General features: G+C 35.5%; 1 protein-coding gene across 6 annotated transcripts in view; it reads right to left on the bottom strand.

Moving 5' to 3' along the window:
• LOC117410760 (protein-cysteine N-palmitoyltransferase HHAT) overlaps positions 1–16,018 on the bottom strand; it is a 95,647-nt gene that overhangs the window by 53,352 nt on the left and 26,277 nt on the right. For 5 of the 6 annotated variants that reach the window (XM_059025543.1, XM_059025542.1, XM_034017548.3 and 2 more), the window contains one exon: positions 5,415–5,450. The exons of the other annotated variant lie outside the window; for it this stretch is intronic. In XM_059025543.1, the coding sequence (XP_058881526.1) occupies positions 5,415–5,450 (36 nt within the window). The remainder of the gene's footprint in view (positions 1–5,414; positions 5,451–16,018) is intronic. 6 annotated transcript variants of the gene reach the window in all.

Raw genomic sequence — 16,018 nt, 5'->3', positions numbered from 1 at the left:
TTGAGAACAAATCTGAGAAAAGTGTAATGAGAGTATAAAGTCTGTTTTGGGAATCAACAATTCAAATCCATATAACAAAAAAAATCAAGATGCAACAAATAACCCTGTACTGTGCAGAGATTACCATTAAATATATATATATATATATATATATATATATATATATATATATATATATATATATATATATATAAAAAAGAACATGTATTTTGTAGCTGAGCGAGCATGTAAATGAACACAGATCTCATGGTACTCTCTGTTGTGATCTTCACATACATACAGCGCTTGTTAATTTATTTTTTTAAAGAAAAAAGTGGGCTTGCATCTTTAAAAAATATTAATTAATAATTACATTTTATTGCTTGAAACTTTTTTTCATACATTGTTAGTGTAACCACGTAGTAAGTTGAAAATAAATACTCACTTTCTATAAAACTAAACATTGCTTAAACAAAATACTTCAGACTGCCGTTGAACATTGGTTTTTTTTTATTATTATTTCCTGCAAACAGTAGCTAAAACAAGAGGTTTATCTGTTTTGTAGTCTGTCTTTTTTATTTCTGATCTTTGTGATGCCCCGCTTCTAGGACACGGTGCCTGCCTGTGGAATTTGAGTTTTCAACTCTGTTTTTTTTCTTTTTAAAGAGGGGGTGCTCTGTAGGTTACTCAGAAACAACCAATTTAAACATCTCGTTCTTATTATTGAAGAATGTTTATATACTGTTTCATTTTGAATCGTACAGTATTAAAAAAATAAAATAAAAAATTACGTTGGTGTGAAAAGACCTTCACTAAAGTTTTTTACTCTAAAGTAACATTTAAACTTGCCAACAGTCAAAAGCAATAGTCTTTGTATTATTGGTTTTGGTGTACTACTTAAAAGCTCTTATGTATGTTGATGTAGTTAAACCTACATCATTTGGTGGCCTTTCCGTGAATTCGTGTCGTTTTTTTTTCTGCAACTCGCCTGTAAAATGCACAAAAAATTGTATCCTTAAATCATAGCTCTTTCAAAGTCTGATCTGCAAAGATGGAGCTTTTATAAATTACAGAATACATGTCAGGGATGGTGTTTACGTAACAAATTAAGCAGTAATGTGAGGTACAACCATTTATACAAAACAGAGTACTATTGCAGCTAATTGTATTTTTGTCCAAACCTTAAACAGTGTGCAGTGTACAATCTTGAACGGATAACAGAAGGAGCTTCTTGAAGCAGGACCCATGTAAAAGATCACCATGGTAATGAACTTAGTTTACCATGTTTGTTTGTTTGTTAACCTTGCTTTACCATAGTCTGTTTTTTAGAATTCCTTGTACTCTCTATACTACATGTTGCTATGTTTTTGCTATGTTTTTACTTTTGTACCCCCCGAGGACATCGGTTCTCCTCATCACTGAAGGCCAGCTCAAATTAGACACAATACCTCTCTTTATACTCATCACATGTCCAAGTCCCCTGCCAAGATCTGAACTTGTGGCACATGAAAGCAAAGGATCAATACAGAAAACCAGTGCTGCCAGCTCAATTAAAGAGTAAAACTAATAAGGGGAGTGACCCCAAAGTCAGACAGAAGCAAGCAAGAGGTAGACACACCATGCATTATTTTTCCTTCACAGTGCTGTCACTGCACATAAAACCAATATATTTTGTATCTCAAATTCCAGCTGTCTGTCTTATCTGCATCAAAACTAAAATACTAAGCTCCAAAAAACTGGTCTGACCAAAATCCCATCTCTTTATAGTGGTAGATACTCATTTGAATATCTGTTTTCATATGTATGTTGTCAGGCACTTGCTCCATTTGAGCTTTAATGACCCTGCCCATAATATTTAAGAAAAAGAGAGAGCAATGTATTTGTAGTTTTATCTACCACAGTTTGGTAGCAAATCTGTAGGGTTGCAAAGCTGAAATCCGGCCCCTACAGTAATCATAACAAAAACTAAACCTATAATATGTGAACAACAATAAGGTTAGGGAGTATAAATGTAAGTACATCTTAATGGTATGTCATTTCTTTCTATTTTTATACTCTAAAAACCAAACATCCATGCAAAAAACAGTGTTACATAACAGGCAGGTATTCTCAGGAGACAGAAAACTGCAGCAGAGAGAAAATAACCTATCTGTGTCCAATGAACAAATGATTTATATAATCTGTTTGCAGAATTTTTTTTTTTTAGTTAAAAGTAAGTGTGCATAATTGAACGGCTTTCCTTGAAGAACATTCATCCATTTGGTATACACCTTGTTCTAACCATCCGTAACACAAAGAACTGTAGAACTACATCCTCTTCCTGCCAAGACTTGCAATGCAATCTATACAATAATTAATTCCAAACCGTGCCGTTTATCAAAAGATCAAGCACAAAACTAGCCGCAGTATTCTGATGTTGTTGTTTGTTTTTTAATTTAGGGAGAGTCAGTTCCAGCTACCTGAGCATTAAAAGCAAGTGATTTATTTCCTAGTGCCTTTTTATTCTGGGACTTAACTGTACAGCATCCACACACCTTATAAAACGTGTTCTCACCTGGTAAAAATTCAGAAAGAAAGCCTGGGGTCTAATCTTTTTTTTTAATAAACTAGTGGTATAGTAATTTATTCTTTTTGCAAGTGATAAGCAATCTTGTTACTAATGGACACTGCTAAACATATCTTCACGTTCGCACTTATATTCTACTGTTTCACTGATCATCTGACACAGCAATCACCATAATCAAGACACTCAATTGTTCTCTGTCAAACTTTATTTCTGATGGCTATTGAATATGAAATCAACCTCTGAAGTTCAAATAACATTTCTTTGTGTGCAGTTATGACAGTGGCTTTTGATCAAGTTACACCCTTTCCAAGCACTCCAATCATTTCAAATGTGTGTCCTTAAAGTTCTAGATGCTGTGGCAGTCTGGCTCGCAGTGGTGAGGTGGATGACATCACGGACCAGGAAGTAACTGACACCAAAACAGTGGATGGGCAGGTGAAGCTGAATGCTACGGCACTCAGCGTATTTATTAATAAACAAAACAAAAGATTTAAACAAAACACAAAACAAAAAGGGCACGAGGGCCAAACGAATAAACAAACAAACAAGTAAGTGTCGTGCTGGATAAACCAGCACGTTTTAGCAATTGTTTTTCGAATGTTGCTCGCTCTCTCCGCTCCCCGTACTCTCCTCTGTACACCCACCTCGAGTGCAGAGCGCTGCAGGTTTATATACTCTGGCCGAGGGATTAACTAGTTGTTAATTATTTTATTATCCCTCGGCCAGAGTCTGCACGCGTTTGGTAAGGATGCATGACTGTCCGCTAGTTAAATAATCAGTAGCTGATCAGCCATGCATCCTCACGGGGTTTTTAAATATCTTAATAAAAGACGCGGCGGTTTTTACCCGCGCCGTAAACAAAAATACAAATAATAATACATAGAGGCGGGACACTCCGCCACAATGCCCTTCATCTTAATCTTTATGTTGTCTGAATAGTAATACATTGTTCTACATTCACTCTAAAACAATAACATGCTTTTAGCCTAATAGATAAAGGTAGGCAATAGTGCACATATACTAAAAATAAATGTCCCAATAAATGTAGTTAATGGTTTCCATGAAAAGCCTATACCAACTTATTTTAACTGTGTTTTTCAAGGTTTTGGTGTAAATACACACACGCATGTATATATATATAAAAAATGAATGAACCAATAGTACAGCACTTCACCAGTCAGGGACATGACATAAATGATGTAAAGTTTGTAGTATTAGAACAGCTCAAATTAGACAATGCGACATATAGAAGAATAAAAGAAAGTAAATGGATAAATAGACTGAACACGATTATGCCAGCGGGACTCAACAGAAAAGAATGAACTAATTAACTTCAATAAATATATAACATTTAAATAAATAAACAAAATTCATTCAAAAGTTGTGCATACTGATGCGCTGAGGAGGCCAAATCTAGACTGATCCTCAGAGCCAGCATTGCATGATATAATAAAAATATAAGTTTATGTAAAGTAGTGTTAATTGGAATTAATACAGATTCAAAGATAGAAGTAAAAATGATGTCACAATATATAGAACACCATTACATCATGTAAGAATAAATCATGGATTTGAATGTAAACAATAACAAGTAGTTGTCATGCCGTCAAAAACCTATAAATACCTCCAATGTTTGGATTCAAACACAGGCTCCCTTGAGAAAGATATGTACAACATATCGAAACGTTGGGCAGCTGGCTCTTTGAGCTAAAATATATATATATATATATATATATATATATATATATATATATATATATATATATATATATATATATATATATATAATCATCTTTAGAGGACAGAAGCACAAAAAAATATTCAGTACTTAACAGTAAATTACAGTAATTTCCCACTAACAATTAAAAACAAGAACAGGTTTCTTTTTTAAATCAATCATGTGCTCAAGGCTGAATGCTAACGACCTGGAATAACATGCAGATTACTGACTAGTATTCTCTGATATATTGAGCCTCAAGACAGTTACATAAACCTGTATTCAGATGTTTGACTCCTCAGATAGATCTGTAGTTCAGTTCTCATCCACTTTTGTACTTATGTGTCTCACATGTTGGCTTATCTACTTCGTTTCAGCTGCAAAAAATTCTAAACAGCAAACGATAAACTGTTGGAAGTAAATCAATATACTACAAGTTCAATCACAACTGGATAAGCACTGCTCAAGATATACACAGACAGACAGGATACCTCCAAATATTAAAATATCCATTAATCTAAATCAATTAATTTAGAGTCGATGAACAAACTAGTATTGCCAAATTAAGATTGATACAAAGTTTCACATTTTTTGTGTATACATTTCTTCTAATTATTTATCTTTTCTATATGGGATAAGTCTATAGGGATGACAATCTATGCAATACAGATGATTATCTATGCAATTGCTGGATGACTATCCATGATATAGTGAAATGCTGAGGGCTAAATGTAAAATGAGCATTCATGAAGGTCAGTTCAGGATTGATTCCAGCATAATTTCAGGACACTTGTCATTTTTTATCTCAGTTGGTTCTATCTGCTTCTGTACAATACCTAGTAGAAGGTTAACATCATTTATTTAAATGTTTTCTGAGGCTACTATTGTCTTTAAATGTTCCTCCTTGAAACGTATGGCTCAGAAAAGTAAAAGCGAGAGCTTGTTCTGTTAAATGGGAAGTATATGTCATAATCTTGAAAGTTCTCTTACAGAATTCAGTGGAGCCAAATTAATAACTGAAATAAACACTCAGTGGATCCTTTAAAAGCAGTCTTTATGGAATGCCCGCTGCCATTTATCATGGGAGGCTCGTGTTGTACAAGCTTCTCAGTGAGGAAGGCTAGCATTAGACTAATCAGTTGTGTGACTCACCTAATAAGCCAACGGTGCAGTCCTACATCAAAATGTCTGAAAGAAAAAGAATGAATACTGTCAACAAAAGATAACTACACACTTCTTCAACTTCACTTATGATTATTTTGGAATACTAAAGCAACACATAAATATCACACATTTTGATCACATAAATTGATCACATAAATAGCACACATTTTGGCAGAGATACAGTACATGGCCATAAATGAGCATAACATGTACAATTTCAACTGTTGTGTTCTACACCATATTTCTTACTTCAATGTTGCTGAAACAGTGAAACAGTCACCACATTGCATATAAAATGGCAATGCACGAAAACATTTACTTGTGCTTGAAACAAAGGTGGAGAGGCAATGCCCTGTCACTGATCCTCCCTTTGCCCTGCGCAATGTACCCACTTTTTGTGACATCCAGAGGGTTATAAGCTTGTGTAACGTGTAATGTCATGTGATCCACTGCTGTTGCAGATCCTGGCCCATGTCACTGGGATAGGATGAGGTTAAAAGCTCTAAAACCATGAATGCTGATAAGCTCTTTTGCATAGTGGTTAGCAGGCTTGCTTGCAGTGTGCTGGTTCTCACCCAACCTCCGCCCTGTTACACTTGGTGAGTTATAAGATTGAAACAGCACTCATCCAAGGAGCCTGTATAAGCACACCATTGTGTTATCAAAAGCGACCTGTTGAGTGAAAAGAAAACACACAATGGGCTTTGTTTGATATCCTAGTTATTACAGTAGACCCCTGTTAACCCGTGCAGACTGGGACCGATTTGAGCCCGAAGTAGTGAAAAACACAGATTAGCCGAAATTGTATTTACTTTTTGGGAAATCCATGCTCTATTAATTGAAAACTCAAAAAATGCAATACTACAAATAAAATATAATGTCCCAACAATGGTCAAAATATATACTGTACATAACCAGTGTTGTTCAGAGGCAGAGAGTTGGTTTAAAAAAGTCACTGATCGAATCTTTAATTGTCAGAACTGCTCTTCATATTCAGAGTGCCAGGCTGAGAGAGTCTTAAGTCTGCTTTCTGCTCGCTTGTCACTGGTTTCAGTAACTACAATACAGTACTGTCCGTTGGCTTGCACTACACTGTACCCAACTGAATTGAATTCAATTAAATGATGACTGTCCGCTCCTGCACAGATACACTGATTTCCGCACTAATAAAGTGTGCGAATACCCGGTTCTGCATAGATCAGATGATTTCTGCACTAATACATTTTGAAAATGTACTGTATGAAACCGCACAGATTATTGAAATACAAATTATTGAAACACGGATTAACGGGAGTCTACTGCACTTGTTACAAAAGGCTATCAATGTGTGGATTAAGCTACTCAAATAATATATGAAACGGAATAACAATAATACGTTTGTGTTGATACTGACGGCTGTTAATTTGAATACAGTATTTGTATGCCTGTCTGCTTCTTCTGAGACACCATTACAATGGAATTATGCTTTTCAAAAGGGGTTATCTTTGAATAATACAAACATAAGTTGTTATTTACTTCTAATACAAAACACAGCTTGTAAATCGAACCACTTCAAATTAACAGCTGCAAGCAAACTATTTTAACCAATTACTAGGCAGTTCTGGATCAGAGATAATATTTTTCTATGTAATCAACTGGGTTTTGTTAAAAAAAAAAAAAAAAACATACCATCAAAAGCAGGAATTCTTAAATGCCTGCGAGACAGCTTAAACATCACTTTATACTCCAAATCACTGAGAAATGTGACATTTCTCAATTGAAACCAGAAAATCAGTCATGGCAATCCCAGAGTGCTACGAGAGTGAAGGTCTGCTATATTTTCTGCTATTATAATACAGGTGAGCACTGCAGCAAGCTGAATGGCTTTTCTTTTGCACAGAACATACAGTACTTGAATGAATCCAAAAGATAAACAATTCCAAATCATTTCCTTAACTGTGAATACATGATTTATGTTCAATTATGCAAAATAATCACAAAGTAGGAGCTCTCTTAATTAAAATGTAACTGATTGTTTTATCCACTGTAGGGGATAACAGCTGCACTATATCATTAACATGAAACACGTGGCGTGTGTCTTCACAACATTTTTATAAAAGCTTTTAATGTGGCTACTAAATCAATTCACAGTTGTGACATGTTATCCACAACAGCAGGGTTATTGTGGTGCCATCCACACACAAGCCACACTTGTGATGACACTTGAAAGTGATCTGCTTGAATTCTAGACACTGATTGTTTGGAATGTTGTCTTACTGACTTTAAGACCTTAGACAGAGCCAGGTGCTGTTTACTATATCACTGTTTCGGCTGCAAATGTTTCTAATATTAAAACATGAAAACCTACCCTTCAGCTAAAATAATTATTTCTGTAGCTTTTACATGTGTCAGTTGGCACTTGGCAGATAATATGACACCAATTACAATGTTTCAGTTCTCCCATGTTTTTGCCTTGGTTATACTATGCATTTACCATAGTTCAGTCAAAACTTGAACACAAATTCTCATCCCAGTAAAAGCACATATTCACCCAGCTGTCACTGAAGGAGCTCTAACCATCTTAGAGGCAAATAAAGTGTTATTCCTTTTAGCCGGGGGCTTAATCACTGAAATGAGTGAGAGACAAGATGGGAAAGTAAAAGATGGGATATTAAGGAAGATTTTAATAACGACATTCAACTTCTGGAATAAGGAGGGAGGGCCCAGTCAGACTAAGTGATTCATGAACACATATGTAACACCAGCAATCTAATCTCCGAGCTCTCAAATAATGCTAGTGGAATACTGATTCAGATTTTGTATGACGCAGTCAACTGAACAATCATTAAGTTAGGGGTCTCTTGAGTACAATCGCAAATCCTCTTGTTTTGTTTTGAACAGCATTTTTATGTAAAGAGCAGCATTAACATAATCAGAGATCAAGGTAATAGGATAAAGGGAGAGTTATCAAATCGTGGCAAGGAGTCAAAGGTATGTTGATATTACATCTGTCAAAATGTTACAAATGCTGCTATACTGAACTAAATAAAAAAAAAAACCTGTAACTTGTATTCAGCATAGTATTGGTCAGTGCCTTTCTATTTCTGGTAAGAATCCTGGCTATGTACACAATATGATCTGAGAGCAGAGAAAGTTGACAGTTCACAGGGTTCATTTCCCCATCACTCCCCTTGGTTGAAAACCACTACTACTTGCAAGAAAATTGCCAACCAGTTATAAAAGCCTTTCAATTATTTAAATGGGTTTTTCTGTGTTTGTCTGCAGCTCATTAGCAAATGATGTTATTGTTGTAAAATGTAGGTTCAAACATATACGGCAGTATACAATTTTTATCTAAATAAAAGGGCTTGCAAGACTTTGAAACAAACCCATGAGTCAGTTACAGACTATACAATGTACTTAATTACTATCATACCAAATGTCTGACAAATATAGAAGTATATATTTTTTTGCAATTCATTTACTGTGTTTTCTAGTTGATTTTGTGGTCGAGCAAAGGCATAACTAAGGTGAATCCATTTTATTTTTATTTATTTCTTAGCAGACGCCCTTATCCAGGGCAACTTACAATTGTTACAAGTTATCACATTATTTTTAAATACAATAACATTTTTTTTTTTACACATTATTACATACAATTACCCATTTATACAGTTGGTAAAGTACCTTGCTCAAGGGTACAGCAGCAGTGTCCCCCACCTGGGATTGAACCCATGACCCTCTGGTCAAGAGTCCAGAACCCTAATCACTACTCCACACTGCTGTCTGAGTTAAGAAGACTCCACTGTTTTACTGTATTTGTATGGACTAATAAAGTTACTGTTTTGTGCTCTCAAAATCAGATTACCACTGTCCTCCAAGGTATTTATCCTTGTGAAACAAATAACTGAATTTAAATATTTTTCTGCATACTTTGTGCGACACTCAGTCGATTACTGATACTGTATTTATTTCTAAAATGCAAAAGGCACACAGAAACCACAGACTGGCTAACTCACTAAATCTCACAATGCTTGAACGCGGAAATGACTTTTAACAACCACCAGGAATCCTGCTTACCAAGCTGTTCCGCTGCTGTTTTTTCTTTTTTTTTTTTTTTAAAGAGAAATACAATTAATTGCAATGGATTCCACATTGGATTTGCAATAAACGTTAAGAAAAAGAAAAGTCAGCTGAATTTTCACCTCTCTCAGCATCTTTGCAGCAAGCAGTTATTTGTGTATACTGTTCTGGTAATCCTTTCCATATATATTCCATATACAGTGTTCAATTCATATTTAATGGCAGGTCGTGTTGCTGATGAAACAAGACAAGTTCATTCTTCTCCCTGACACATCATTTCAAAGCAACTGTAGCACCTGCAATGTATAGACAGTCTTTGAAATCTAACAGAATCTTAATGGTGTAACCATATCATGTTGAAAATATAAATGAGTTCTTGTGAACAAAAATAAAGCATCCCCGGGTGCACACTCTGACGTGAGTGTCATATCAGATTGAATGGTTTGTAAAAGTAAAATGGAAATGGGAAAATGAGATCTCTCATTCGTATTTCTACAGGTTACAAAATATGGCAGTGAAATAGTTAATTTCTAAAGGACACCACCTGTAATGAAACTTTATTGAGAGAATCATAGAATACCTCTGTGTACCAACTGTAAAGATGCTGTCTGAAAGTGCGTGGTCTGTGTCATTAATATGACCAGAGGAAAAAAACTGAAAACATCTGAATATGGCAGCCACTCATCATAGCTCAAAGTAAAAGGTGCTGTTTCTATAACACTGTAAATACGAAGGTGCTAGTTGAAATGGTGTAAATAAGTGCAGTATTAGAAGTGCCAGATTTGCAAATTCATACATGCTCCACTCACAAGGATACTTAATAGCCAGTTATTCATGTAAAAGCGTGCAGCATAACAAGACATAGATTTCTTCATTTCTGTTTGGTTCCTGAGCTACAGTGCAAGGGAGCAGCAGAACATGCTATAGTATTCCTCACAAAGTAACACACGCAAGCAGGTTTCAACAAGGAGGACGCTTGTGTCCCTGTTCTGAAACTACCTTGTAAAATGTCTACCTGATAAACTATGAAGAATGTAGTACAGTAAAGGATTATATTGTAAGTTGATTTTTAATTTATTTTAGTACACTGTAGCTTTAAATACTCAGAACGCTTAAGGCATAAAAAGTAAAAAACAAACGAGCAGTTTGTAACTTTACATTTTGCATTAAATCCCCCTGCACGCATTATGAGAAAGAAGTTTTCAAGAAATAGCAAATTATTCTCAGGAAATGAAAGCACAGTGTGCTACAGAGCAATGTTGCTTACTGATGTATTCATGAATTGCAAACAATAAACAAAACCAGATAGTTTAGTGTAGGATATGAAACTGTTCAGGGTCTATGAGCTGTATTGTTGAATGTTGAGATTAGAGACAGAATGCCAGTTAACATATAGAAGAGGTGCATCTATGGGGCAGAAAATCCAAGCTGAGCCCAGGAGGCAAATTAACATCGCCAGTCTCCAGTGAAGATCAGTTAACGAAGAACAACCAAAACAAAATCGCCTGCACATTAAAAGCAGCTCAGATATCAAGACAAGCAGAAAACTGCAGTTCTTCATTTATTTTACAACACAATATAAGTGTAGGTGAAACTCTGTCATTGTCTCACTGGCCAGGGCAACTTACAGGACATCCTTATAACTGCCACCGGCTGGGAGTATGCAGAGATACGCACTGAAAAAGAGATGTGATTACCAAGTGTCAAGGTAAAGAAAAACATTATTACTGATAATTGTACGATCAACAATAATTAATATGCATTAATGCTACCTACCAATTAGTTCCTCTCTCTGATTGTCCCAAAGTTGTCCACAAAATGAATTGAGGGAGGAGAAAGAAATAACTACTGTACCATCTAGGAGGAGAGAGGTAATCGATGTGATTACTTTGATCATTTTTTAGCTGATAATTATCATCCAACCCACATGACTGACCCATTTTAATAAGTTAGGCCAACAGAGCTTTAAAAAGAGTTTAGCTAATTACTGCCAAAATTATTGAAATCCAGCCGCTATTACTGCTATTTTGATTTCATTAGCAGCACCATGCCATCATATAATTATAATTATAAATAACATACAGTATCAGGGATGTTCTCTACAGAAAATAAAAATGTAATTAAGGCCCTAGGAGCTAGTTCCATAATACATTCTACATACAAATTAGCTCATAAAGTGTAATTAATAAATCCTTTGGAAAAACAATATTGCATTAAATATAATTGGAATTCCATAAAACCTATCTTTCCCAAACAAAACAGAAAGGCCTCCCCTCTTATCAATGGTATAATTCAGCATGGTAAATGTGTAGTCATTTACAGTAGAACCATGCTTTTCTTGTGCTTCAACAACAGTATGCATTTGTCATACCTATCATGATTTTTATAATCCTGTGGTCTTTATCAAGCTTGCTTCACCATGTTTTCGAATTTGGTATGCTCATACCATAGTAAACTTTTGAAAGGTTATAGAGAATATGATCATTTGTAAACTAACAACAACCTATGATAAGACAGAAGTCTTTCTCAATTAATGCCACTGACTTTTAGTAGAAACATCAGTCAAAAGTTATTTTAATACTACAAAAAATATCCTGTTGTCAAGATTTTCGCATGTACTTCGCAGTAGATTATATATATATATATATATATATATATATATATATATATATATATATATATATATATATATATATATATATATATATATATATATACATACAGTACTGTGCAAAAGTTTTAGGCAGGTGTGAAAAAATGCTGTAAAGTAAGAATGCTTTCAAAAATAGACATGTTAATAGTTTATATTTATCAATTAACAAAATGCAAAGTGAGTGAACAGAAGAAAAATCTACATCAAATCAATATTTGGTGTGACCACCCTTTGCCTTCAAAACAGCATCAATTCTTCTAGGTACACTTGCACACAGTTTTTGAAGGAACTCGGCAGGTAGGTTGGCCCAAACATCTTGGAGAACTAACCACAGTTCTTCTGTGGATTTAGGCAGCCTCAGTTGCTTCTCTCTCTTCATGTAATCCCAGACAGACTCGATGATGTTGAGATCAGGGCTCTGTGGGGGCCATACCATCACTTCCAGGACTCCTTGTTCATCTTTACGCTGAAGATAGTTCTTAATGACTTTCGCTGTATGTTTGGGGTCGTTGTCATGCTGCAGAATAAATTTGGGGCCAATCAGATGCCTCCCTGATGGTATTGCATGATGGATAAGTATCTGCCTGTACTTCTCAGCATTGAGGAGACCATTAATTCTGACCAAATCCCCAACTCCATTTGCAGAAATGCAGCCCCAAACTTGCAAGGAACCTCCACCATGCTTCACTGTTGCCTGCAGACACTCATTCGTGTACCGCTCTCCAGCCCTTCGGCCAACAAAGTGCCTTCTGCTACAGCCAAATATTTCACATTTTGACTCATCAGTCCAGAGCACCTGCTGCCATTTTTCTGCACCCCAGTTCCTGTGTTTTCGTGCATAGTTGAGTCGCTTGGCCTTGTTTCCACGTCGGAGGTATGGCTTTTTGGCCGCAAGTCTTCCATGAAGGCCACTTCTGACCAGACTTCTCCAGACAGTAGATGGGGGTACCAGGGTCCCACTGTTTTCTGCCAATTCTGAGCTGATGGCACTGCTGGACATCTTCCGATTGCGAAGGGAAGTAAGCATGATGTGTCTTTCATCTGCTGCAGTAAGTTTCCTTGGCCGACCACTGCGTCTATGGTCCTCAACGTTGCCCGTTTCTTTGTGCTTCTTCAAAAGAGCTTGGACAGGACATCTGGAAACCCCTGTCTGCCTTGAAATTTCTGCCTGGGAGAGACCTTGCTGATGCAGTATAAATACCTTGTGTCTTGTTGCTGTGCTCAGTCTTGGTGTATGACTTTTGACAGTAAACTGTCTTCAGCAATCTCACCTTGTTAGCTGAGTTTGGCTGTTCCTCACCCAGTTTTATTCCTCCTACACAGCTGTTTCTGTTTCAGTTAATGATAGTGTTTCAACCTACATATTGAATTGATGATCATTAGCACCTGTTTGGTATAATTGTTTAATCATACACCTGACTATATGCCTACAAAATCCCTGACTTTGTGCAAGTGTACCTATAAGAATTGATGCTGTTTTGAAGGCAAAGGGTGGTCACACCAAATATGGATTTGATGTAGATTTTTCTTCTGTTCACTCACTTTGCATTTAGTCAATTGATAAATATAAAATATTAACATGTCTATTTTTGAAAGCATTCTTACTTTACAGCATTTTTTCACACCTGCCTAAAACTTTTGCACAGTACTGTATGTATATATATATATATATATATATATATATATATATATATATATATATATATATATATATATATATATATATATATATATAATCTAAACACACTCTTAAACTCAGGGGAGACGTTCAGGAGGACATAAAGATGTTTTGGACCTGTAAGTGCATTGTTCGTGCACTGGGCTTGCAATGCATCCAGATGACTTTTTAATACCTCAAGAAAATCACACAGACTTGAAAATCACACAGATCTAAAGTTTTAACAAATCAGAGCATTAGTAGTGCTCTTTTCGGTTTATTAAATGCTTTAAAAATTGGACTGGCTGGTTGCGCACACCACCATAAATCCCAAGTAAAAAGCAGTCTGGGTGATCCAGTGCTTTACAGGTTTAACTGCATTAGTACTTCAATACAGTAATACGAATATGGTTATTATATTTAGCCTTCAGGCTATGCTTTCATAAAGCTAAAAAAAACACCACTAAATTCTAGAACAGTGGTTGTCAAATTTTGTCATAGTAAGCCTCCCTGAGCTATGAAAAAATAACTGCGCCTCCCCAGTTTACTAAAACAATATAACAAACTGAAAATCCTATATGTTGCAAAAAAATGAATAAAAAAGTAGAAGGGATTTGATCAATATAGAGCAGTATGAGCTTCAGAAGTATTAATTCAAAAACGGTACAAATGGAAGCAGCTAAAATCTTTTCTTTTTTTGTCCTGTTAACTCTCTTATATTAGTGGGTTTTAATGTAACTTCAAAATTGCTGATTTTGTATTATTATGTGTATACTGTTGTTTAAATCTGTTATTTAAATGGTCTGATTGTTGTAGTTGTATGTGTGACATGCTATACAAATGTAGTGTGGTTTGTTCTTTTTTCTGCTATGTACTGTACAGTGCTTTGTGATACTTTTGTATAAAAAGCGCTATATAAATGCAATAAATAAATAAAGAAATAAACTCATTGCGCTTCCTGTGAAAAATCTTTACAGGTTTAGATACTAAGGTAGTGTTGTCGTGTTTCGAGATGCCGGTGTAGCTTGCAGGGCTGCATGCTGTGGTTTGCTTGTATTTCGCTGCACATTTGAGGCCTCGGGGCACCGCTGGACCCGCTCCGTGTAAAGCACAGTTTTAAATATGCTTTGTCATATTTTCAGGCTTCTGCGTTTTGCTGGAACCTCCACTGCTGCCCTCACTTCGGTTTGTGTTGTACGTTTTTCTCCCTTTGTCACAAAACGATCCATTTCTCATTAAAGCTGTTTCTCACTGTAAGCGCGCTGCTGTTACTGTTTTGAAGTTTACCTGGGGGGGGGGAACCATGCAACGTACGTGTGACGTATCACAGTTGCTAAGGAACATTAGCATGTGAAACAAAAGCTTTTTGTGTTATTTTATTTTAGTTATTTTTAAATGATACATTTAAAATATATAATAATTTGTAATTTTTTTCAAATCATCCAACCTCCCCCCCCCCAAAAAAAAGGACACACAGCTCCATAGTTTGAGAACTGCTGTTCTAGAATATTCAATATATATACCGTATATATATATATTAAGACTAAAACATCATTTCTATACCTTATAGCAATGCATCAATATAAAAGAGACATACAAAATAGTTCTTATCTTCCAAAATATATGGAAGTGTAGAATATAATATAAGGACAGGAAAAATAAGAACTATCTTCAAAAGGTAGAGACTTCTAAATTCGACCAAACAGCAATTAGTTTTTCAGAGACCCTCAGAGCATGGACCATGTCAGCTTGCAAGATCAAGATCAATGGTATCGAATGGGGTCTTGCTCTGGGCTTATATAGGATTTTCCCTCCCTTGAATACATCAGAAGTCCCAAGTAAATCTAATCATCACTCGGCATTGACATTTGTTATCTTTAAGTTAATTATACATTCTAGGAGGATCTGGTCAACTCCTTTTTCAAAACTAATTGGATATAACTTCTTGCCAAAAAATATTGAAACATGATTTCATCGCTGTCTTTTTCCAACTCCTCCTTTTTCTAAAAAGTCAGGTGGACCAAAGTTCACAGAATCCTTGTTATAATACAATACAATACAAGTTTATATGTGTAAAAAGTGAGTCTGTTTTTAATATGTAACACCAGCTCTATTTGATTATATTAATCTGGGTAAAAAAATATATGTCCCTCTTAGCCGCATATTATTTTATCTTTTCAGTGTGTCGTCAATGGGCCAGTTTAACTTCATATACAAAAG

The sequence above is a fragment of the Acipenser ruthenus genome, chromosome 6 (assembly GCF_902713425.1).
Source record: "Acipenser ruthenus chromosome 6, fAciRut3.2 maternal haplotype, whole genome shotgun sequence".
Classification (NCBI taxonomy): Eukaryota; Metazoa; Chordata; class Actinopteri; order Acipenseriformes; family Acipenseridae; genus Acipenser; species Acipenser ruthenus.
Note: the sequence above shows the minus strand (reverse complement) of the source record. Positions and strands in the feature narration are given on the sequence as shown.